Genomic DNA, 25,053 nt, shown 5'->3' on the forward strand with positions numbered 1-25,053 from the left:
CCTTGCAGTGGGATCTCCTTAATGGCTTTCTCTTCCCACTTGCAGTAAAAGCTGGCAAAGCTTTTCTCACTCCTAAGATGTTTCCCTTTACCAGTAAACATGTTGCACTTTCTTTCACAGGCATGCCATTTTGACTTCCAACCCCCCAAAATCTTCTGGAAAGGGAATGGAAGCAGAAGTGGGACATCTAGGGCTCTGCCATCTTCTGCTCTGGGTGCAGGATGCCACCGCACCTGTCCCTCCTTTCGGCTCAGGGAAGTGTCGTCTTGCCCACGTTTCTGTGGGGGGAGGTTCTTAATCCTCTGATGCTTCCACCTTTCTCTTTAGGCCATGTACCCAGAAACCTGGCCTGATCTTTCTGGAACGGTGGGCCTGGGCCACTGGAGAGTACTGTGGCTCCACTGGACACAAGAGGATAGAATCAATAGGCAGGGGCCTTTTTTAGCCTTTAGAGAAGAACATGAAATTATTTCATCTTTGAACTTTTAAATAATATTGGATTTTTTTTTCTTTTTAAACAGGGAAAATAATGTTATGAAAGCTTTTTTTTGTTGTTATTATTTGTTTGCATCCCTCCCCATACCTGCATGTTTTAAAAATGCAGGAAAAAAATACACTTTTTTGTACAAAAATACATAAAAGATTTAAAAAAAAAAAAAAAAAGCTGGTCTAGTCATTTGTGTGAAAGATGGTAAATACCCTGGAATGATGGAGTAAGAGACACTGAGACCAATTTCCATCCTTTTACTGAGGAGGAAAAAAAATATTTAATATTTTTGTTGTATAAGGAATGGCTCCTAAGGCAGGTGTACTTCTGCTCCTGACCTCAGTGCCATGCTCCCCTGCTTTATAAAGCTATAGGACAGAGCAGAGTTGGGACGGGGAAAGGAAGGGAGGGTAGATAAACTGGACAGGAACAGGGGGTGCAGAAAGAATGACAACAGCCACATGTGTGCCAAACACTTTTAGTCCCTGCAGCGAATCAGAATGCTGCCAACCCAGACTCTACACTGGCGGGCTGGTGGCCCTGCCACGGACGCAGGAGAAAATGTTCAATACTACAGGAGTGACGACACCACTCTGGGCCACAGCTACAGTCGGACAATCCAGGGGGCCGGGAGAGTACCAGATTTTGCTACTTGTGTCACACAAGCTAGAAAACCCTCCCTCCCCTGCTGCTGAGGCACGCCTACATTCCACCCACCTCCTCGCCTTAACCACACTGTACATCGCTCCTCCTGGAGAGCTAAGACCCTGGCTAGACACTCCGCTCTGGGATAAGGCTGAGCAGTCCATGCTCTCTAGACCGCCTCTTTTATAAAGACTGGATTAGGGTAGGTGAGAGTCATAAAGATTTAAAAAATAAAGTCGAACCCAGAGAAATGGCAAAGCTGCCTCCACATAGCACCAGCAACCAATTCTTGCACTTCTCTTCCCTGTCTCAGTAATCCCCTCTACAGAAGATGGAATTGGAACAGCTCTGTCTTCCCGTGAAGTCTCTGCTGGCCCCAGGTTATAACCTGGACAGTGGGGAGTGTCTGCCTTAGGCTGGTTTGTGCCAAGAGGGCCACCTTAGGTCTCCTTGAGGACATTTATCTTGGCGCAGATCTTGAGGGCAGGGCCTAGCTTGATGTTCATGGCACTCATAAGATGTTCCTCTTTAAGTAATAAAAGGGCCTGTCCATCAATCTCCTGGGAACGAAATTCCTCTGCAATCTCTTGACAGCCTAGAAGGAAATGATGGGAATATATATGAGAAACTACATGGTAGCACAAAGTAAATTCAGTAACACAGTGGCCTGAGATGGCAAGCTTTGGAAGCAAATGAAATCAGAGAGCAACAGGCTATTTATAAAAACAAAGGGCCAAGCTAGAGCTCCCTGGTGGCTCAGCAGGTTAAGGACCAGTGTTGTCACTGCTGTGGCATCGGTTCAGTCCCTAGCCTGGAAACTTAAGGTGTTCAATCAGATAACTTCATTTACATCATCTGAGAAGGGAGGGAGCAAAATATATGTTTTCTTTGACACTGGCAAGAAAATTAAAGAGCCTTCATGACATTTTTAAAGGCCCAAAATACAGAGAAAATAGCAAGAAGAATAAAACCAATCCGCTTTTCAAGAATAGCCTGTAAATAATCTCACCGAAAGAACACAGGGCCGTTATTTCCTAATCCCCTTCTCCACTGAAAAAAGTCTTAGTTAGCTGTGGTGGGTATCGCAATTAACCACACGTTAAAAAAAAAGCATGCTTTATTTAAAAGTCAGTGGTAAAGGGTTCCCATCGTGGCTCAGTGGTTAACAAACCCGACTAGTATCCATGAGGACGTGAGTTCAATCCCTGGCCTTGCTCAGTGGGTGAAGGACCCAGTGTTGCCATGAGCTCTGGTGTCAGTCACAGATGTGGCTTGGATCCTGAGTTGCTGTGGTTGTCGTTGGGGCATAGGCTGGCAGCTACAGCTCCAAATGCACCCCTAGCCTGGGAACCTCCATATGCTGCAGTGTGACCCTAAAAATACAAAATGACCCAAAATTAGTAAATAAATAGATAAAAATCAGTGGTAAGAAATTAAAATCAAATGTGGCAAAACTGCTGACACAGCAGAGGACAGTCAACCAAGTAAAACTGGGAAACCAAGCTGCTGGGCAAGTGACTTGAACAAACACAAGAGCAGAGCCTTTGTTATTCCCTGCTTAAGCCTGTTACGAAGGTCCCTGGGGGAGGACCCAAAGAAAACTGCGGGGAAATGAAGCTCGGAGAGTGACCTGGGTTCTGTCGGACAGGCCCACGATACCTTGTAGAGAAGCAATAAACTCGTACACCTCCTCTACGCTCCAGCGGCTGGGGTTGCTGGACAGGAACACAGGGTTGATGCCGTGTAATTCCGGTATGGGCGGGGCTGTATTGGGGTTCCCCAGGTCACGTTCTCCGTGCCCTGCTCTCACAGACAAAGGCCCAGGAGATGTTGGAGAGAGTGCTTCATCGTAACTGGAGTTATCTGAGCCCCGGCTAGAGTCCTCCTGACCCTGCAGCATAAAAACGCAGAACAGTGAGGTCACGAGTGGCAGAGGTCTCCCGCTCCTCTCCTCAACCACCCTGGCTGGGGGTGACACTGAGCATGGAGGGAAAATGAACCTCAGCACGAGCTGAAACAATCTGCCCTTCACGTGCAAAGGCCCCAAGTCACTGCTCTGCTCCCCCGTGCCCTTCCGGTATGATGTGTGGCCTGCTCTCGCTTCTCCCCTTCTCCCAACAACCGTCTAGGTTTCCCCACTCAAGCCACGTACGGGTTAGTGGGCACGTGAGCCAGTAATCGGGGGGGGGGGGGGGGGGGGGGGTAGACAAGAGAGGCCGGGTCCTCTTGGAATTTGGAGCAATGCTACCAAAAGGACACCAGAGAGCTGATCGCATGCCCTTTTTACCTGGACAGAGTAACTGTCCTGTGGGGGAAGAGCAGGAAGAAGGCCCATTTGTAAAGCAGCTTGGCGCTGCACCCTCGGCTCACCCGGTGGCGCTTGCCCTGGATCTTGGCCCGGGCGATGTCAGAGGAGCTGCGGCGGGGTCCGCGCCGGCGAACACGAGCATAGTTGGCTTCTTGGAACTCTTTCATTTTTTTCCTCTTCAGCCGGAACTGGTGGCTGCAGCTCACATTATACCTGTGGGTCAGGGCGTGTAGAGGGCACAGGTGCGTCTACAAAAGACCGCCTTGCTACCCTGCGCTACATGTGACTTGTTAGTTTAAGGGCTGATGTGGGGAGGAGAATGAAAGCAAAGGAGACACGGTCAGCCTGGAGACGATCCTAGGGCAGGGGCGTGATGTCAGATGGGGGACGGCGAGGCGGGGTGCCTATAGTACCTCTTCGCGCAGGTCATAGAGCAGAATCTCTTGGAGCCACGAAACTGCTCTGCAGGGGCGTACTTGCCACAGTACTCGCACCTCAGGAGGTTGGCCTTCTTATCCAGCTCTGAAAACCAGGCATCATCAGGCACAGAGCCAGACTAATTACTCAAGTTTTGCCCCCAAAGCCTACACAACCTTGAGAACCCCTAGAACAAAGTTCAAAATCCAAAACCATAAAGACCCAAGCCAAGACCCTCTAGAACATCTTCCTAACCTTAAGTCAGACGATGCCCATCTTAGGTGACTAATTTTATCCTAATTCATGATCTCAGATTTCAGGCAAGACTGCATTTCTGAACAGGAGAGGAACTAATTACTAATGCCTGGAACGATATAAGCTCTCTCCCCCACAGAAGTTCCCAAAAGCAGGGGGAAAATGTAAACAAGACTCCTTACACAATCTAGAATAAGGAGAACTGGAAAGTAAGAAATAGCCTATTGCAGGTCATCTTCTAAAAAAATATGTCCTTACAGTAAATAATTCAACAGACTAATTTGTTAAAATTCCCCTAATCCTATGGAACAACTTTTGTGGGATTCTACATATTCCGTTATGTGATGTGGTTTCTGTGTGAGAATGGACTTCACATAATTCCCACTTTAAAGAGAGAATTTCTGGAGGTTCCCTTGTGGTTCAGCAGTAACGAACCCTTCTAGTATCCATGAGGATGCGGGTTCAATCCCTGGCCTTGCTCAGTGGGTTAAGGATCCGGCGTTGCTGCGAGCTGTGGTATGGGTCAAAGACATGGCTCAGATCTGAGCTGCTGTGGCTGTGGTGTAGGCCAGCAGCTGCAGCTCCAATTCTACCCTTAGCCTGAGAGCTTCCATATGCCACGGGTGCAGCCCTAAAAAGACCAAAACATAAATAGAGATAATTCCTGTTTTACTTTCAGTCCTCAGACACATTTCCATCAGCCTCCTTTCCCAGATGGGTCTCTAAGGAAATACTTACCAGCAGATGGGCTGTCCCCACCCAAGGGGCCACCTGACTGATTCTCGTTCAGCCCTGTCGCAAGGCCAGTCGGCAGTGGCTTCTCAGACTCTTTCAGAAACTGAGAACAACCCACCTGTCCCAAAAAAAGTTAAGTTAGCCCGATTCCTCCTTTCTGCTTCCCTATAGCTTTCCCCAGCATTTCACCACCAGGTCTTTGCCTGAATCTCTAAGTTAATGGCCAGCTCTGATTCAGAGAGACCCATTCCCAATAAGGCAATCAATCAAGTGTCTAAAAATAAGCCACTGGAGAACAGGTTCCTACCCGGGCCCCATATTTTGTCCTTTTCCTTCCTAAGCTGCAGGGAACACACTAGGAGTCAGGACACCTGTGTTGCAAGTCCTGGTTCCGCAACTCCTCCACCACAACTGTCATAAAACAACCTAATTTGTCTAAACATGACAGCTTTAAGGTCATATTCTTCCTTTTCGTCTTCTCTTCCCAACATTTTCATTTTCTAGTCTCCACATTCTTCGTTTTCTCTGCCCTTCCTTCTTTACAACTAACCATACAAACAAGAGAATTGAACCAGTCCGTTCCGTTGCAGCTGCCGGCCGATGCGCTACTAATTACACCGTTCCGAGCCTTTCGATTTTGTGGAGTTTGAAAAGACAACCATCAGACCAAGGCCCCCCTTGGAAGCCCCCCACCTTCTGGCCCTGCCCTCACCGGGAAAGGTTCTGCTCCTTCCTGGATAACAAAGCCTTCAATGATGTGGGTGAGAATCTGGGGCTTCACAATGGCCTGCGGGGGTTTTGAGTCCCCCATCTGTCTGGACACCATGGCCAGCGTAGGGGGTGGTGCTGCCGGGGCCGGGGCCAAGGCTACCACATCACTGCTCGGGGCATTCGCATTCACGCCGGGCACTGGTTCAGCTTTCTCTGGAAAAGGAACACAGAGGAAACAGAGAGGGGCTGACCTAACGGCTCCATCTCTGAGCCAAGCCCGCCTGACCTTCCCCGGCAACACATGCGTCCCTGGGATCATCATTCCCCTCGGGGGCCCTGGGTCGGCATCTGCTCGCTTGTCCACCGAGTGCAGTCTCACGTTCTGCTAAGTCAGATTTATCCCGGAGCTCACTCGGAACGTCCCTCTAACTGCCGTGCTGTGCGCTCCAGCAGCACTGCCGGAGGCAGGCACTCACCCCCGAGGCCGCCCTTCTCCTCCAAGGCCTCCGGGCTCTCGACGGCGGGGGATGTCTTCGCAGGAAGCACTGAGCTCAACGGGGCGACGTCGTCTCTCTCCTCCTCAGACTCGGCCTTGCGTTTCAGAGCCAATGTCTGTGGTTTGCCCTGTAAGTGAAGATCAGGCAAGGAATCAAGATTCAAGTGTGAAGGATAAATAACGAAAAACAAGGGCTCCCACCCAGTCAGAGAAAACGTTCCTAGTTCCAGATTCCCCACTGTGTGTACGTCCCGTGGCACAGTAAAATTTCTGGTCATTCCCAAAAGGTGTAACTTCTACAGCAGGACAAAAGACAAGACAGCATTATTTAGTCCTGACCTAGACCCGGAGACCCTGGGTTCCTCATGGCCCAACCAAGAACTGCTGTTCTTCACAGATCGATTTTGGGGGCTAAGGGGTGTCCTGATCTACCTTAGTACAGATCCAAAACACAGACTTTCAGTAGCAAATTTAGGAGTATGAATTCAGATATCATATACATTACTATCTGCCTCTAACAAAAGCAGCAGATAAAGACCAGTCTTTTAATCTTCATTCTTCATTCCCCTCCTAGATTAAGCTCTATTTCCCCTCAGTCCCAGGTCCACTCAAGGGGCACAGTGCCCTCAAAACCTTCGGACATCACTCACCGGCAGGTGCACAGACTGCATGTAGAAGGCGGCAGGGACCTGGGCTACAACAGGTGAGGAGGTGGTAGCCCCACCCTTCACCACATGTGCTGTCCCCTGGACAGGAGCAAGGGTCATCCCAGAGGCCAGTGTAGGAGGGCACTCCTGAAGCGCCCCGGGCGCCTGGGATGAAGGTGGCGAGGAGGCCAGGTGGGCCTGGCCAGGCTGCACTGTGCCTGGCACCCCCCGGGAGGTAGGGACGGCAGCTGCCAGCTGTGCCAACCCCAGAGCCTGGGCCTGGGTGGCCCCTGGCTGTCGGGTGCCCACGACTTGCACGGGGATGTGGGGTGGGGGGGGCTGGGGGGCTGACATCTTGGCGGCCCCTAGCTGAGGAGGCTTGATGGGGGCCATGGGCGGTTTGGACTGGATGGGGATGGGTGGCTTGGGGGTTGGGTCGGGCGGGAGGGACAAGGGTGAGGACTGAAGCATGGGCTGGACAACCAGGGTCTGGGCTTGCTGCTGGGACTGGGAAGGTGGGACCTGCTGCGTAGGGGGGGCCTGCGGAGGTGGGGGGGCAGTGAGCGTTGTGGCCTGCTGCTGCTGCTGCTGCTGCTGCTGCTGCTGCTGCTGCTGGGCCAGCTGGAGGTGCGTGGCGGTGTGCAGCAGCTGCGACTGGCGGTGCTGGAACTGCTGCTGGTGGTGGATGGCGATCTGCTGCTGGATCACCACCTGCTTCTGCTGCAGGTGGATCTGCTGCTGCTGCTGGATCAGGGAATGGGGCTGGATCTGGGTGTAGGTGGCTACAGGAATGCACCGCGCCCAAGAGGGAACAGAGAGGAGGAAGAGGAGCAGGAAGTCATTATTATCATCATCAACGAGAAGGAAAAGCATCTTTCCCAGTTTCGGACTCATCAGTGAATAGAAAGCGACCCTGGAAGGAGCTGGGCGATCACCCGCTTCACATTCTCTCCTCGGAGGCAGACCGTCTACTTCAAAGATTTCAGGGAGAGACGGCCCTTGTCAAGCATTTCACAGTCCTCAGGAACTCGGGCATTAGCTAACTTTTATTTGCTTTGCTTTACTTTAACCCTGTGACTTTGCAGACAATGGTGGGCCAATCCTCTCCATGAATAGACTCAGCTCAAGTGCTAAGACCACATTTGTCCATTTTTACATCCCTAGAACCCAGCCCAGGGCCTGACACTTGAGAAACACGTAACAGTCACGGAAAGAAGAAAGGTCTATAGAGGGAAAGATACCAACATCTTCCCACAAATGTCTCGGTCTCCAGGACTCATCACTTTTTAGGTCTCCACCTACGGGAAGTCCCAAGAGTCAGCAGCTGGGGGCTCAGACTTCACTCAGTTTCCTGCACTATAAACCAGAGCTATGATCTCCCTGCTTCTGACTCCTCCAGGGTGTTCAGAAAATGTATACGATATGAAAGCACTTTCCTAAGAGACGTGCTTCAGGGTGTAAATACTAGGTAACAGTAACACAACTGATAATTAACTCTCACACTCTGTGAGAACATTATTCAAATGTAACAACAACTAAAGTACGAGACACGAGGAAGGCAAAAATACACACACTATCCAGCAAAGTCCACACATCTAACTCTATGCACAGCCTGAAAGCCAAGTACTAATCTGGGTTATTATTATTCTTACTTATTCTTTTTTATCCTTATCATCAACACAGGTGATCAGCAGTTGACCATATCACACTGTGGCTCCATCTGCTGGTCCGAAGTGCACGAAGACACTCGGTCTCTGCTCTACACTGAGCCAACTACCCAGCATTAAACAGAGTGAGGGGATTCATCCCTTATGCTAAATTGTTAAGACTCCAGAGGGAGTCTGTTTCTCAAAGACGTATCCCTAGCGCCTCCTAGAATATAGGAGGCAACTTAAAAAGAACTGAGGGAATGAATGGGTTGAGTCAGTCCACTGAAGAACTCAGTATCTAAGAAAGGGCAGACCAGGCAACTTGCACACTGACTGCTGCCTGGTGGAAACAGACAAGATTCATCCTTGTAACCTGTCCTCCTGTCTCCCTGGACTAATAGGATCAAAGCTGATGTGGTTCTCTTTCTTCCCCCACTCCAGGAGGAAAAAAGGCAAAGACATGTACTCTGAAGATTGCAAACAAGTTCTGAGAGAAGAACGACAGAACGAGAGGTGACAGCTTACCTGAGCTAATCAGGGTCTGGCTGGGAGCAGGCGTGGCTGTTCGGGTCAGGTTCATGCCCACGTTCTGCTGACCAGTCCCATCTGCTTCTGCCTTCTTGGCCGCTGCACTTTCTGCTTCTGTCTGGCTGCCCTGACTCACAGTCACTGTCTGGGCTGCAGGCAAGGGCTGCACCACTCCTGTGCCCTTCCTGGAACAGCTCCCGCCACCACCCATTCCTGAGGAAGGCAGCTGACCCAAGCCCCCAGCGGCCTGGCCACCTCCACCTGGACCCATGGACCCTGGGAGGCTATTCCCACTGCCTCCACCAGCTTGACTAAGGTTGAGGGACTGGCCTGAGGCCCCAGAGGAAGCCTGAGCCACAGCGAGGGCCTGACTGGAGGCCTGGGAGAGGCTAGAGACAGGAGAGGCTCCAGGAGGGACAGCCTTCTGAGCAGAGCCTTGCATTTGGGGTCCTTGGGCTGAGGCCTGTTGGTTCCTGACTGCCAAGTTCTGCACCTGCAAGATAAGAAGAGGAAGACAGACTGAGAAAGGGGGAACAGGGGACACTAGGTCAAAGACATCTGTGACTGACTCAGAAGCAGTGACGACAGCTGGATATTCTATATCCTACCTCAAGCCACACACTCACCTTCATGACCACAAACAGTGAAGACCTTCCCAGAGAGGGACACTGGGGTCATATTTGATTTTTCAGTCTCCTTCATTGACTATCAAATCTATCATAAGTTTGGTCATTTTAAGATATGTTACTTGTGTCATTAGAAAATAAAAAGCCACCTAATTATATTCAAAAGCAGGGCATAAAACTGAACATACAATGCAACTATGTAAAAGCATGCAGAGAAAAGCATTAACAAAAGGAAGTAGAGCAACATTAAAAAAAAAAAATTGGTCATGTTATTCCTTCAAAATGTCTCGATTTTCCCTTTCCTCTCCATTCCTTCATTCAACATCTGCCAAATACCTACATGTCCCAGGTATCACCCTGGATACGGGAAATGCAGAGATGAAAGACACAAGCCCCGGCTCTTAATGAATACTTTCTACTCCAGAAAATGCAGAAGACAAGAACACCAACAACCAAATCACACCACGCAGAAATGCACACAGTGCCGTGGGGGCACACAGGAGGAAGATGAACTCAGACCAGAAAGAGTAGGGAAGACGGCCCAGCAGAGGTGACGTCTGAGCCGAGAACCAACAGGTCATCATGAAGGCAGGGCTTCGAAGACTTAGATACCAACGCAGCAAGACCTTCCAGCCAAGAAAGAGCACAGCCTTTTCGGAAATTATAAATATTTCATCACGCCTGGGGTGATTTAGAGGGAGTGGTAAGAAATGAAGCCAGGAAGGTAGGCTGAAGCCACGGAGGCAGAAAGAGGCCAGATCTTCAAGGGCCTGGTGTGATAAACTAAGGAAGAGTCTGAACTTCAGTCGGAAACCAAGTTTCTCCAACATCTTGGTGGTTACATTCCTAGCACCTAGCCCAGTGCCTGACACACAGTGAACGCTCCAAAACAGGGATGGAGAGAAGGAACGTGAACACTTAACAGATTACAAGAAGCCACTGAAGGACCCTCATTAAGATCAGCATGATCAAATCCTCAACACTGCTGACCCAAGTGTAAATCAGTACGACCACTCTGGAAAACTGTTGGGCATCATATCCTAAAGCTGAACGTTCACACCCGCTCTAACCCGGGAATCCCACAAGAGAAACGCCCTCTGTCTGCCATGGGAGGTATGTGTACGAAGAGTCCCGGCAGCACTATTCACAGTTAACAAAAGCTGGAAACAACCCAAAAGGCCACTATCAGAAGAGAAGATGAGTGAACTGTAGTATATTCACACAACAGAATATTAAACAGAAATCAAATTAATCGAGTACAGTGACATGCAACAATACAGATGGATTCTGACAATCAGCTATTAAGAAAGCACTCTCAGAGCTCCCCTCGTGACTTAGCAGAAACGAATCTGACCAGTATTCATAAGGATGCATGGTTCGATCCCTGGCTTTGCTCCTTGGGTTAAGGATCCGGCATTGCCGTGAACTGTGGTGCACACTGCAGATGCAGCTCGGATCTGGCGTGGCTGTGGCTGTGGCGTAGGCCAGCATCTACAGCTCCGACTGGACCTCTAGCCTGGGAACCTCCATATGCAGAGGGTGTGGCCCTAAAAAGACAAAAAAGAGAAAGAGAGAAAGTGAGGAAGAAAGAAAGCACTCTCAAAAAGATTACATACTATACAAGTACTCTATAAATTTAAATATAAATTTTCTATATATATATACCTGCATGTATGTGTGTATGTGTGTGTGTATAAATGATATGTTATTTAGAATTTGCTTCTAAATAACCCACAAGTAAAGGGATGGGGCCTGAGGCTTGGTCACATGTTGATAAATGTTGAAGCTGAATGGTTAAGTACATAGAGATTCATAATTTTTTTTTGTATTTTTGTATATAATTTAAATATTCCATAACAAAATGTACATTTTATGAGTTCCTGCTTTGGTGCAACAGGATTGGCAGTGTCTCTGAAGCACCAGGAGGCAGGTGCGATCCCCGGCCCAGCACAGTGGGTTGAAGGATCAGCATTGCCACAGCTATAATATAGGTCACAACTGTGACTAAGATCTGATCTCTGACCCAGGAACTCCATATGCCACGGGGTGGCCGAAAAAAAAAAAATGCAGAAAAATGTATTTCTACATTTTAGAAATATCCATAAAGGCAATAAATAAAACTATGTAAGAAGGGACACAGGGAAGGTTGGACCTAGGAATCAGAATGATTCCTACCACAGGTAGGGGCCAGCAGTGGAAAGAACTGGGAGTGGCTTATTACATGACTAAAACTTAACTCAGTAAATAAACTTAAAAAGTGATGAGGATGCAGGTTCAATCCCTGGTCTGGCTCAGCGGGTTAAGAATCTGGTGTTGCCGTGAGCTGTGGTGTAGGTCGCAGACATAGCTTGGATCTGGAGTTGCTGTGGCTGTGGCGTAGGCCAGCAGCTACAGCTCCGATTCGACTCCTAGCCTGGGAACCTCCATATGCCACAAGTACGGCCCTAAAAAGCCCAAAATAAATAAACAAACTTAAAAAGTGGATCATGAATGGACCATTGCATTGATGAAAGGATGCCATGAGCCAAGGACTATGATGTATCAAATTCTATACGGCAGAGGTACAATTAAAAATAATGTTAGTGGCGTTCCCGTCGTGGCACAGTGGAAACGAATCTGACTAGGAACCATGAGGTTGCGGGTTCCATCCCTGGCCTCGCTCAGCAGGTTAAAAACCTGGTGTTGCTGTGAGCTGTGGTGTAGGCTGCAGACGCGGCTCGGATCTGGTGTTGCTGTGGCCGTGGTGTAGGCCGGCAGCAACAGCTCTGATTGGACCCCTAGCCTGGGAACCTCCAGATGGCTCGGGTGCGGCCCTCAAAAGACAAAAAATAAATAAATAAATAAATAAATAATAAAAATAATGTTAGTAACAACATATATCATCCTATTAAAAAACCTATTCTGACAGGAATCTAGAAGACAATTAGAAGTAGATAAGGCTGAAGTCAAGAGACCAGTTAGGAAACCAGTGAAAAACAAAAAGGACTCGAATAGAGACAACAGTAATAAAGAAGAAAAGGTAACAGCTTTTGAGAGAGATTTACAAGAAACATCATGACTGGATGCTGGGGCACTTCAGCTTTATCTGGCAATTATATAGTTTTTTTCTACTCGGCTTCCTTTCCGTGATGGCTATTTATAACGTCCCTTCTCTCCCTGTACCTCAGAACCACTTCCTCTTTCCCCCTTCACTGTTCACCCCCCACCCCTGCAGGGACCAATAAAACCATTACATGCGGACGGACGATACTTCAGCACTCCCACCCCCAAACCTGGCCCTGCACCTGCGTCAGCACCCCTCGCTCCCGTCTCCCACCTCTCACCAACGGGCAGGATCCACATCTCTGCTGAGGATCCCCCACCCCCAAGAAGATATCGTTATCCGTTCTTTGCTGTCTCTTCAAGCTGTCCTCTACTGGCTCCCTCCCACCACCACGCCTGAACCCCATTCCCAACGCCAGCTTCACCCTCCTCTCCTGTTACCGCTAAACTCTTTTTTTTTTTTTTTCTTTTTAGGGCCAAACCTGTGGCAAATAGAAGTTCCCAGGCTAGGGGTCAAATCAGAGCTACAGCTGCCAGCCTACGCCACGGTGTCAACAATGCAGGATCCGAACCTCATCTGCCACCTATAGTGCAGCTCTCGGCAACGCCAGATCTCCGACCCAGTGAGCAAGGCCAGGGATCGAACCCATATCCTCATGGATACTAGTTGGGTTCGGTTCCACTGAGCCACAACAGGCACTCCAGCTAAACTCTTAGTAAGTGTTCACAATCGCTGCATCGCTGCATCCTAACCTTCGGGGCTCCAGCTAAAATGCTTTTCTCAATCCACACCATCTCCCAGACAGGACTTCCGTCATCATCTCTATGCTGTCTACTCCTGATGGATCTTCTCCCGCTCAGACCTCTCCACCAGGCTGAGCACCATGTTTATCAAACTGCGGACCCAACACCTCTCGTGGGGGGCTCACTTCCAGGTCAGCACATCCAAAAGTGGACTTCACCCTAAGGTCACTGCCCCCAAATCCTCCACCGCATCAACAGCACTACCAGTCCCCTCAGTGCTGTCAGATTCCACTTCCTTTCATGCGCCCAACCAATGAGACAGACTGCCCCTTTCAATAATCAAAGTTTTTCTCCAGTCTCTTCATTTCTTTCCATTGCTACCACCTAATACAAACACCATCTTTCCCCTAAACTGTTACAACACTGTTCTCCCCGACTCATACTCACACCATTTCCACTAACTTTCCATAGAGGATCCAACATAGTCCTTAAAATTAAAAAAAAAAAAAAAAAATTTAACTCCCAAGTCTCTCTACGACACTTCCCTGCCTTCCAGTGCTCTTCACAGAAAGCCCCCAATCCTAAACAATCCCCAAGGCCCTGCAAGGTGAGTTTCTCCCACCTCTCCAGCACCCTCTCCATCTCCCTTTGACAGGCTGCAGGAACTCAGGTCTTCTTTCAAGGCCCCTTCCCTCCACCCCCACCCCCACCCCCAGGTCTGTGGACATGAGGGTACCCTGCCTTCACCACTCTCCTCCCCTGCCTTCCGCTGACTAACTCCTACAGGCTCCCATTTAACTGCCACCTCCTCAGGGAGGCCTTCCTGACTTCCACCCCATCCCAAGGCTGAGTTAGGTCTCTTTCTATGCATCCTGTGCTTTCTAATGAAGCAATTATTAAACCATTCGGGTGATTATTTGTTCCATGTCTGGTGCTTCAGTGATGTGTCATCTCCATCAGCCTAGTGACTATGACTTTCTTGGACACTCAAGGCCAAGGAAGGGCTGATACATCATGAGAGCTGAACTCCTGAAACACTCATTATATCCAGACACTGTTCAAACGCTCATAAATATCAACTCATTCGGTGCTCACAACATACCCTGAGGGAGGTATTTTGTAACAGCTATTTAATAGATGAAAAAATTGGGGCAGAGGGATGTGAGGCCATTTGCAAGGATCACAGTAAGCCATGGAGTTGGCATCTAACCCAGACATGAGGTTCACACTTTCAACCGCTACTCTGTCCCTCTGCACATCGACACACAAATATCTGTTAAGTCGATAGATAAATGAAAGAACTGGCTGTGGAAGCAAGCTCCACCTCACCCTCTGATCCCACTGCTATTATCACGGTCTAAAACAAAGCCCTTACCTAGTAACCCAACAATCCCCACAGTTTCTAAGCAGGTTCCCTCATTTCTCTTTCTTCTCCAGGCCCATGTTCCTAAATGATTCTCAAGTAGTTTCCTGACCCTATTAATCTGCTGCTCAAGCCAGGAGTGCCCCCTCCTACCTGCAAAGGTACATAGCTTTCAGACTCCTCCCTAACAACAACTGTTTCTCCCACAGGCCTGCTGTCTCCACTTTATCCACTCATCCCTCACTCACAGTCACGAACGTGAGGCAGGCCTCACGTTCTCTCACACACTGTTCTCTCTCCAGTGTTCTTCTCACTCCAAAACAAATCCTAGCCATCCTTTAAGAATATGCTTGAGTTCCCAAAAGTCAGTGAAAATAAATGCAGCCAACTCTTCCCTAAACTCAGGCGTCACTCAAGGTCAGTTTTTCATTTTGCACTTCTTTCTACCCTAAGCTCTTTGAAGACATGACTCCTATTTCTATCCCCCAGTCTCTAGTTTATATCTGAGCACATCAACAGAAAGAGCTCCATACGTGCTTGCTGGCTGACAAAACTAAAAGAAAGCATTAAGTACTAGAAGATCCCAGTTTGTATCCCATCCATAGGAACCCAAAACGTTCAGGCTCAATATACAGATGCAGGAGTTCCCGTCATGGCGCAGTGGTTAACGAATCCGACTAGGAACCATGAGGTTGCGGGTTCAGTCCCTGCCCTTGCTCAGTGGGTTAACGATCTGGCGTTGCCGTGAGCTGTGGTGTAGGTTGCAGACGCGGCTCAGATCCTGCGTTGCTGTGGCTCTGGCGTAGGCCAGTGGCTACACCTCGGATTGGAACCCTAGCCTGGGAATCTCCATATGCCTCGGTAGCGGCCCAAGAAATAGCAAAAAGACCAAAAAAAAAAAAAAATACAGATGCAGAGTGGAGATCCGGCACGGGAAGCACTGACAAGAAGAGTCTACTGGAAACGCAGTGAGCAGAGGTGACTGTTGAAGGCTGGAGCCACAGTAACCCAAAGAGAAGGACGCAAGCGTTCTGCCAGCAACTCAGCCAGGCCGGCTTCATATCTGTCCAACTGCAATGCCCTCAACCACCCCTCATCTTCCGGAGAGATGGAAGGAGAGAGAATTAAGGCTTCCTGGATAAAGCTGAGCCATGGAGGGCTAAAAGAAGGGGAAGGAAATCCATTGTGTACGAAGGATAAGGCTACCCAGATCCCCAGAGCTGTTTCCCATCACGTCTGCTTCTCTTCCTAACTCAGACAACGAAAAAGGGGAAAGGTGTTCAAGGTCTACAGAAATTGAGGAGGAAAAAAAAAAATAAGAATTCTGAAAAGCGGTAAAGCAGCAATGGCGTGGAAGGGTGGGCCCTGGTCCAAGGCCTTTCCCTTCGCCCTCCCCAGTGCCCATCCGCAGGTCAAGTGGTTGCCACTGACCTGATCGGCATCTGTGTGAACTCCAGGAGACTGAGCAGATGGCGCCTCCTGCTGGACTGCGGCCACCGCCCCGTTAGGCATCAGGATGAGTTGGGAGGCTAGAGGCACATTCCGGCCCAGGGTCCGGTTTACCTGCAACAGGTTTCCCAGCTGTGGCTGGCAAGGAGAGGAGAGGAGGAAGAGGAAGAGCAGAGGAAAGAGAACAAGAAGAGAAGAAGGGAAGACAGAAGAAACGGAAGGGAAGGACCACAAGACAAAATAAACAGAAGATACGAAACAGCTAAGCCCTGCCCCTCTCCACACCAACCCAGGAGACCCTCATTCTCCACGTGCGATGAATCATCCAGAAGAAAACCTAGAATGTGTGTAAAACTATACATTGATAACAAAGAGTCAAACATCGAAGAAGTTGAGACAATGAGGACTTTGGAGCAAGTGTCTGTATACAGTAAGTAGACAGGCTAAGAGATAAAACTTGGAATTTGTGTACTTGAGCCACAAGTTTAAAGATCAGACTACATCTGATGCAAATTTATTCAAATATTAAGGTGAGCATCTTCTAACTTAGGATCTCAATAATATGCAGGCTACCTGTGAATAGTAAGCATCACTTCTAGAGGAAGTCGGCATAGGAAGCAGATCAGCTTGTCTTAACACATCTGGGTAACCATGAGTTAATAAAGTACCTTTCACTCAAAGAGTCCCAGAACAATTACGCCCCTGGGACAATGGTGGCTGAGGCTGTGGCTTACCCGTAGATACATCTGGGCCTGGGACTGGTTGAGGGGTGGGGAGGTGGTGTTCCCCAGGAGCACAGACTGGGTCAAAGTGGTGGCACTGGGAGAGCTCACACTCTGCGATCGGCTGATGAGCTGGGCGGCGGACGTCGTGGCCAGATTGATCTGTGAGGTACAGAAAGAAACCTGGACTAAGGATTCTGGAGAGGTATAAAGAAATATAAACGACTGACAAATTCAGAGTGACGCAGCCCCAAACACAATATCTCACTTTCAGAGTCAGGAGGAAAAACACCTTCCCCTCCAGAACTGTCGCCCTGGCTACTGCAGGGTATCACCACAGTACAGAAACCTGTCCCTAACAGTAGAGAAGGCAAAGGAACAAGGGTCAAGATTCTACTTCTATCCTGTTGTATAGCACAGGGAACTATATCCAGTCACTTGGGATGGAACATGATGGAGAATAATGTGAGAAAAAGGATATATATATGTATGACTTGGTCACTTTGCTGTACAGCAGAAATTGACAGAACAGTGTAAATCAACTATAACAGAAAAAATTAAAATTATTTTTTAGAAAATGGGGGGGGTGCTTTTTAGGGCCACACCCATGGCATTTGGAGGTTTCCAGGCTAGGAGTCCAATCAGAGCTGTAGCTGCCGGTCTACGCCACAGCCACAGCAACGCCAGATCCAAGCCACGTCTGCAACCTACACCACAGCTCACGGCAACACCGGATCCTTAACCCACTGAGCAAGACCAGGGATCAAACCTGCATCCTCATGGATGCTAGTCAGATTAGTTTCCCCTGAGCCATGATGGAAACTCCAAAAATCATAAAATTTAAAAAAAAAAAAGATTCTACTTCGTATTCAAGGGTACAGAGATTAGTCCTTTATAATCTCCTCTCTCCACCCCACCCCCCAACCAGGATTTTCTTCCTCCTTAAGACTCCAATATAGATCCAAGCTGGTGACTTTCCCTTTTACCAATATTCTCTACATCGGATTAGTAAATACCATTGACGGCTCAATCAACATTCTCAGATCAGCTGCACAAAGCAGTTTCACTCAGAGACAAAGACCCGAGGAGGAAAGCCTCTCAGAGGGGAGGAGTGGTACTCACGGAGGCCTGGGTGGTGGTGCTCTGCTGCTGTGCAGTGCTGGTGTTTGGGGAGCTGGCCTGTCGGCTGGCAGCAATTGTAGCCTGTTAGACAGCAAAGAAGACAAGAAAGAGCAGAGACAATGAAGGAAAAGGCTCTCAATCTTCCAGTAACAAATCACAGGCACAAAACATAACAGGGATTTCAGGTGAGAACAGAGAAATTCTCCTATGGAGCAAGAAGAAGTCTGCTCACTAGCCCAATTGCCCTCATGTTACCACATCTGCTAACCCCAATAACTCCCATGTAACTCCCATGTAACTCGCCCAGGCAAACAGGCAACCTGCTCTCCTCCTCCCACTTTGTTTTAGGTGGAAGAACCTTTGGTCAGGTCACATCATGACTCACTGATAAGTTCAGCCCAGAGCTGTCCAACAAAATATAACATGAGCCACATATATAATTTTCTAGGATGAACTTTTCTTTTACAAAGTAAAAAGAAACAAGAAGTAAACTTTCATAATTTATTTTATTTAAGCTGATATATCTCATTTTAACATGTAACCAATACAGACAATCAACCAAGACTTTTCTTTCATACTAAGTCTCTGAAATCCAAAATCTTTTTGCATATCTCATATTTTAAGTGCCCGATAGCTACAGGTGGCTCATGCTTATCACACCAGACAATGCAGGTCCAGCACAAAGATATTCCACCTCTAGAAAGTAGTTCTCCTGGTTCTTACTGCAAGCCCGGATGCTACAGTCCATTCATCCTCCAACAAGAGGCAGAGGAAACTGTTTGCAGCCTGGCTCAGTGGAGGATGCATCGTGCCCTGACCCATCTGTGGTGCCTGTCCCCTCCCTTCTGGGCCAGCTGGCTGCTGACCTCTCACCTGCTGGACGGCAGCCAGGCTATGCAGCTGGGCATTGCTGAGCTGCTGCTGGAGCATAAACTGGTGGAAATACTGAGCCGCATTGGGCTGACGCTGCAGTGCTTGCAGAGCCTAGGAAGAAAAAGAGGGGCTCAATCCACTGAGAATGAATCAGTCCTAACTCCTATTCTATGGAAATCACTGTGATCCCGTGCAAGGGACATATGGGAAGGAGAGAAACAAATGGGAATATGAGAATGGGATGGAAATGTGGCTACATCATTGATATCTGATTTGTCCATTTTTATATTAGAACCAGTAAGTTCACACAGTTCTCAGAAAGTGGAGAAGCAATTAATTCTGCTATGCTCAATTCTTGAAAAGTAAAGCAGTATAACTCACATACGAACTCATTTCCCAAAATGGAATCTGGAAATATACAATAAAACAAAGAATTGGGACTAGGCTGGTTCAAAAATATTGGGATGTTGATTAATGTAAAGAGAAGAAAATAAAAGACCATATTCTAGGGATATAATAAAGGTTACAGAGGGAGTTCCCATCGTGGCGCAGTGGTTAACGAATCCAACTAGGAACCATGAGATTGCAGGTTCGATCCCTGGCCTTGCTCGGTAGATTAAGGATCCGGCATTGCCGTGAGCTGTGGTGTAGGTTGCAGACACGGCTCGGATCCTGAGTTGCTGTGGCTCTGGCTTAGGCCAGCAGCTACAGCTCCGATTAGACCGCTAGCCTGGGAACCTCCATATGCTGCAGGAGCGGCCCTAGAAAAGGCAAAAAGCCAAAAAAAAAATAATAATAAAGGTTACAGAACCCTAAAGGGTTGAAAATGATGAAAAAAAGAGTACATATTGACTTATGAAAGATTGTATCAGGGAAAATTTTCAAGTAACTGACATTTTCAAACATTTACAATATAATGTAATGGGTGTTTATAAAGATGATACTGGTAATTCAGTTTTAGTGTTTATTGTAGGATATAACCATGCTTTTTTCAAAATAATTAGAACTATTTTTAGGATGTGCATAGTTATTCTAGCAGCCAAAATACTTCAAGTACAATTCTTAACTTCCACCACTCAGGGTGATTCTTAAGAAAAACCAAAAATTAAAAATCTTACAATCTTGCCATGAGCTGTGGTGTAGGTTGCACACACGGCTCGGATCCCACGTTGCTGTGGCTCTGGCACAGGCTGGCAGCAACAGCTCCGATTCAACCCCTAGCCTGGGAACCTCCACACGCCACGGGCGCAGCCCTAAAAGGACAAAAGACAAAAAAAAAAACCTTATAGTCCATGAAGAGAAATGGTTAGTTAGAATCTAGCCACATGAACTGAATGACATAAAAAAAAAAAAAAAAACCTTAGTTTAAAAGGCTGAAACTCATTCTGCCTGCTTGCGCCAACTGTTGTAAACGCTTAAGATTCTCAGTGGTGGAAGAAATCTTCTTTGTCACCTAGTCCATCTCCCCCAGTTAAGGAACTAAGGACCATCATCTCCCTGCATCCTTGCCCACCCCAGGCAGATCAGCCCCCAGGGCTAAGCCTCACCTGCACTGCCTGCCGTTCATACAGTGACATCTGAGCTATCTGGGGCCGAGAGCTGCCCCCAGAGCTGGAACTCCCATTGGTGGAGCTGGAGTTCTGCTCGCTCTCAGTCTCCATGATAGAGGTCCAGGGTCCCCAAGGCTGGAACTCTGACTCAAGACCTGGATGGAAGCAACAAAGGATTAAAACTTACACCTGATCTCAAATTACTCTTTCATGTTATTATTCAAGTTATATAAGAATCTTCCTCTTCTTCCATAAGCCATGCTTTCTTGGGCTGAGTAACTACCAAATCTCCAGTACGCTCTTGTAACCACATCTTCCCCACACCACCTTTTGAAGCTATTGCAGTGTCTCAAAAGAAACAACCTTTACATATTTCCATGTGGCTGTCATTAAATATAAAATGGCCGTATAAAATGGTTCTTCAAAATAGTAAGGCCACCTTACATCCCCCAAACACTTCGTACTAGTTTAAAAACTTTCCATTTAAAACTTCCTGTTATCTCTTCCCTATCTGCATCTGCAACATCATTACCAGCATCGTCTTAACAATGGTCCCCATTTACTGAGAGGCCACTAGGTGCCTCCTCTGCTGGGCTAGGCTCTTCACCTCCATCATCCCTCAGGGTGCTTTAAGGTAAATAGGATTCTCTCCACTTTACAACTGTGGAAACAGGGCTTCAACGAGGTTAAAAAAAAAAAAAAAAAAAAAGTTGTCCTAGTTAAGTAACAAGTCTTTACACTAGGACATTCTTCTGCAAACCAAAAAAAACCTGTGATTGAGGCAGTGTTATTCACTTTTGAGTTCCACTGTCTTCATTTTACACTGGGAGGACCTTAAGACATAGATATGTTAAAAGCATCATGGAAAGTCATTAACCCAGGAGGTAGACGAGCTAGCCTACAGCACTTATAGCCCGAAGGGGCTGCCTAGTTCCCGCTTAGAAGCTGCTAGTAACACCTCAGGCTGTGTCACCTTCCCTTCTTATACCTCAGTTTCCCTGTGTGCAAAGAAATCTTCCCAAATAAATGTAACATGTCACTTTAATAAATGACCTCCAGGTATTAAACATATTAAAGACAGCAATGAAAATCTTCAAGAAAGTAAGATTCAACTTTTTAGTCCAGTAAAGTAGTCAGAATTTACCCTCTGGGGTCTCCACTAAAATGTGGAAAAAGACATGAAAACACTGTTAAGAACCAAGCAAAGAAACAGGACATGAGGAGTAAGACTATGCCTTCAAAGCAGCATTAAATGACCATAAGGTTTTTTTGTTCATTCTTAATTTTTTTCTACTTTTGTTAAACCTAGACACTCTTCTTTACTTCTGAGGCATGGAGTCACTGTAAATATCAGGGGAGCAAAGCCCAATTTGGTTTTGGGATGTAAACATCAAACCAGAATTTCTCCTAAGAGCTGTTGACAGTTTTATTAGGGTGGATCTATTTTAATGATTGCATCCAAAACAAATAAACAAAGAAAATAAAATCAAACCTACTGGCCTTGGAAATAGAGTTGGGGAGACTCCTTGATTCTATTCCCAGAATCATCTGATAACATCATTATCCCCCAAGAACTCTACCCATCTCTTCAGTTGCAAAGGAATAGCAAACTTGGATATATAACCCAAGAAATACATAGGAGAAATCATACTGGCTTCAATTCTAGTCTCTCTACTCCCCACATCTTTTCTCTTTTATTTTTTGGCCACACTCGCGGCATGCATAAGTTCCAGGGCCAGGGATCAAACCTGCGCCACAGCAGTAACCAGAGCCACAGCAGTGACACCACCAGATCCTTAACCCTCTGAGCCACCAGGGAACTCCTCCCCACATCTTTTACCAAAATATCAAAGCACTCAACAGATACAGACCCATGAATCCTCATTATCAGCATGTGAAGAAAAAAAGTGGGTAAGGATTAGAGGCAGCACGGCATAGTTGTATCAATAACTGGACTTAGTTCACTGGACTCGGGTCATGAGACCCCTCTACTAGCTAGAGGGGGGCATTAATTCCCACATTCATAGGGGAAAATGCTAATAAACTGCATGATCCTTCGTCTCCCCCCAAAACAGAAGTCTTTGTAACAGTTTGTTTCAGACTGTGAAATAGAAAAAAAGGTGGAAGGGGATCAACGTCAAGTCTTTAATAAAATCAGGGGAAACTGTCATCAAAACCAGGATTCCTGGATCCCAGGCACATCCATCTATTCATTAGTGATCACTGTTGAGACTGCAAAATTAAATACAGAAAATGAAGATAACAAAAAGTGTGGGAGGCACAGCGAATTTAAATTTTCAGAATTAAACTTGGAAGACAAAGAGCGCTGAGCCATAGAGGTCCCAGAATAACTAAACCCTGACCATCCTAAAAGGCAGTATTTGGGTGGGTGTGGTTGGGTTGCGGAGGAGCACAGATCTTTAGAAGAGAGCTCCAAGAGGTTACTGAAGTGGACGAGGTACAGGGCCCACTGAGCCGAGTTGGAGGAAATCAATTTCCCTAAGCATGAAACTGTCTTGTAGGAAGGATGGGGCATGGGAAGGGGGGCGGGAGAAGAGGGTTGGTTCGGGGGAGACTGTGCCAAAGAAAGGGAAGTAATCTGAAGAACAGGGATAGCAGACGCCCTGGGGTCCCTGCTGTATCTAGAACCTTGATGAGAATGAGGTTCCCAAGAGGCATCCAACACACCGCGGGAAGGGGGCCGACCGAGCGGGGCCAGGAGTGAACTGACCCAAGTGAGCAGAGCAATGTGCTTACTGAGAGCGGGGAGCCAGGCAGGAGGGGGACAGACAGAAGTCAAGGAACTGGAGGCTGAGGAACCCAGCGGACCCTAAAGCGCAGGGAGGTAACTAGACAGCATGCTTGGATGGGAGAACCAAAGTCAGAGAAGAGAAAATGAATGAGAACGAGCAGTCAGAAGCGAGGAGGGTGACGGACGGACAGACAGCAGGGAGCCCAGCGAAATGAATAGCGAGAGGACTCGGACAGGCGGAGCGAAGGACCGCAGAGCGAGCGCTGGAGGTAGGCAGGGAAAGAAACTGGGGGAGGTACCTGGGGCGTTCCACAAGCCCGAGGTGGCTGAAGAAACATCCCCGCGCAGCCAAGCCCCCAGAGGTCCTGCCCCTGCCCGCCCACGGCCGCCCGCTTACCTCCGCGCCGGGCTCTGCACCCGGGCGCTCCCGGGGGGCGTCCACCTCACGTGCCGGGGTCCCCGGGCGCCGGGCTGGGCAGGGGGCTCGCTCGGCCTCGGCGGCGGGCTCCCCTCGCCTCCTCCCCTTCCTGGAGGGGCGGGGGCGCCGAGGGCGGGGTGGGAGGTGCCCGGCGCGGCCGCGGCTCCCCGCCCCTCCCGCCGCTCCGGGTGCGGGCCGGCCGCGGCTCCGCCAGGCCTCCGGGGCTCGCTCGGGGCCTGTCACTTCCTGCCGGGCCGAGAGGGTGGGGGCTGCAGGCCGGGGGCTGCGGGGCCGGGCTGGAGGAGGGGGCTGGTGGGGAGGTGCTTCCGGGGCAGCCGGACCCCTCCCCCGTCCCTCCCCCTCCCCTCGGCGCCCTCCCCTCTCCCTCCCTCCCGCGCGTCCCTCGTTTCCTGCCGGCGCCCGTTGCCATGACGACGCCGCTGCCGGGCCTCTGTACTCTAGGCCCCGGGGTTTTTTTTCCCCTTCTCTCGCTCTCTCTTTCTCCTATTTTTTCCCCTCTTTCTCTCCGAGTTCTGCTCGCCGGTGGGAGGGACGAAACGGAAAAAGTGCTGGCCTCTAGTGGGGAACTCACCTCTCACTGAGAAGGAGAGGGAGATGGGAGAAGGGAGGGAAGTGACGTGAAAAAGGGGAAAAAAGAAGGTATTTTCTGGAGCTTCTGGGAATAAGGGATAGAAAGAAAGGATCAAAGGGACCAACAGGCTGAGCAAGAGAAAGGCAAGCGATGACCCTAGAGGGACGACAGACGGGGAAAGGAAATAAAGCCGAGAAAAGGGGGGAAATTTTTTTAAAGATTGAGGAAAAGGAGAGAGCGCGTTGATTGTTTAATTCCTCACCTTAACTCGGAGAAGGCGGGAAAGCTGTACCGAAACAGTGAACCCATTAGAGCTGACGTTCCTTTCAAAGCGGCAGCCTAATATAACTTGCTTTGAATAACACATTTAAGTCTGTTTTGTCAGGGGGTTGGTGTGCGTGTGTTCTTAGATTTAAATGTGTATGGAAAAGAGAGAGTCTGAACGGCAAAAACAAGGGAGAAGGCAGGGGGATGGAGTAGAACAATGGGGCTGTGTTTGGGAATGCTGAACATTTGATGAAGCCTTGGTCTTTGTCATTTTTATCAGTTTTTCGTCCTCTTGGTCTTTGAACTTTCAGCAACTATCTCTAAAGCACCTACTACGTGCAGCCCAGATTTTGGAGGCGTGGATTAACATCAGTGCACCGAGCAAAGATTATTGTCCTCATTAACCTTTACAGATGGGGCGAGGGACTGCCCCGTGGTTGAAGAACTAAGGTTGATGTGTTTCTGCTGTTTATCTTAGTTCAGTAACTCTTTTTTACTTCACATCGTCTCCCAGCCTCTGTTCCAGTCAGTTCTTTTCTGTCAACCCAGTCTTCATTCTCTCCTTTAAAAGCTAGTGCATGATTTATTTTTAGAAGGCAGGTAGAAGTATCGTCTTTGTTTATAAATTAGATCCCTTTAGATTTGCATGGAGAGA

The 25,053-nt window shown here is 48.3% G+C and overlaps 2 protein-coding genes across 4 annotated transcripts; both read right to left on the reverse strand.

The window, feature by feature from the left end:
• Nucleotides 1-949: 949 nt before the first annotated feature.
• PHC1 (polyhomeotic homolog 1) lies at nucleotides 950-23,659 on the reverse strand. Of its 3 annotated transcripts, XM_047787594.1 has the most exons (15): nucleotides 23,519-23,659; nucleotides 20,367-20,524; nucleotides 18,820-18,930; nucleotides 17,947-18,027; nucleotides 16,837-16,986; nucleotides 16,085-16,240; nucleotides 8,876-9,371; nucleotides 6,705-7,483; nucleotides 6,035-6,182; nucleotides 5,560-5,771; nucleotides 4,851-4,965; nucleotides 3,854-3,962; nucleotides 3,503-3,653; nucleotides 2,792-3,023; nucleotides 950-1,727 (listed from the first exon to the last, which is right to left on the reverse strand). In XM_047787594.1, the coding sequence occupies exons 2-15, from the start codon at nucleotides 20,478-20,480 to the stop codon at nucleotides 1,573-1,575; spliced, it is 3,009 nt and encodes a 1,002-aa protein (XP_047643550.1). In that variant the 5' UTR covers nucleotides 20,481-20,524; nucleotides 23,519-23,659; the 3' UTR covers nucleotides 950-1,572. The 3 variants fall into 3 exon arrangements, with proteins under 3 accessions (XP_047643550.1, XP_047643549.1, XP_047643551.1); XM_047787593.1 differs by lacking the exon at nucleotides 23,519-23,659 and having other exon boundaries at nucleotides 16,085-16,216; XM_047787595.1 differs by lacking the exons at nucleotides 16,085-16,240; nucleotides 23,519-23,659.
• On the reverse strand, nucleotides 23,283-24,440 carry LOC125130424 (acidic proline-rich protein PRP33-like). Its single transcript, XM_047785767.1, has 3 exons — nucleotides 24,394-24,440; nucleotides 23,519-24,038; nucleotides 23,283-23,420 (listed from the first exon to the last, which is right to left on the reverse strand). Exons 1-3 carry the CDS (start codon nucleotides 24,438-24,440, stop codon nucleotides 23,283-23,285), a joined length of 705 nt encoding a protein of 234 aa, XP_047641723.1.
• Between the last annotated feature and the right edge of the window lie 613 nt (nucleotides 24,441-25,053).

The sequence above is a fragment of the Phacochoerus africanus genome, chromosome 7 (genome assembly GCF_016906955.1).
Source record: "Phacochoerus africanus isolate WHEZ1 chromosome 7, ROS_Pafr_v1, whole genome shotgun sequence".
Lineage (NCBI taxonomy): Eukaryota > Metazoa > Chordata > Mammalia > Artiodactyla > Suidae > Phacochoerus > Phacochoerus africanus.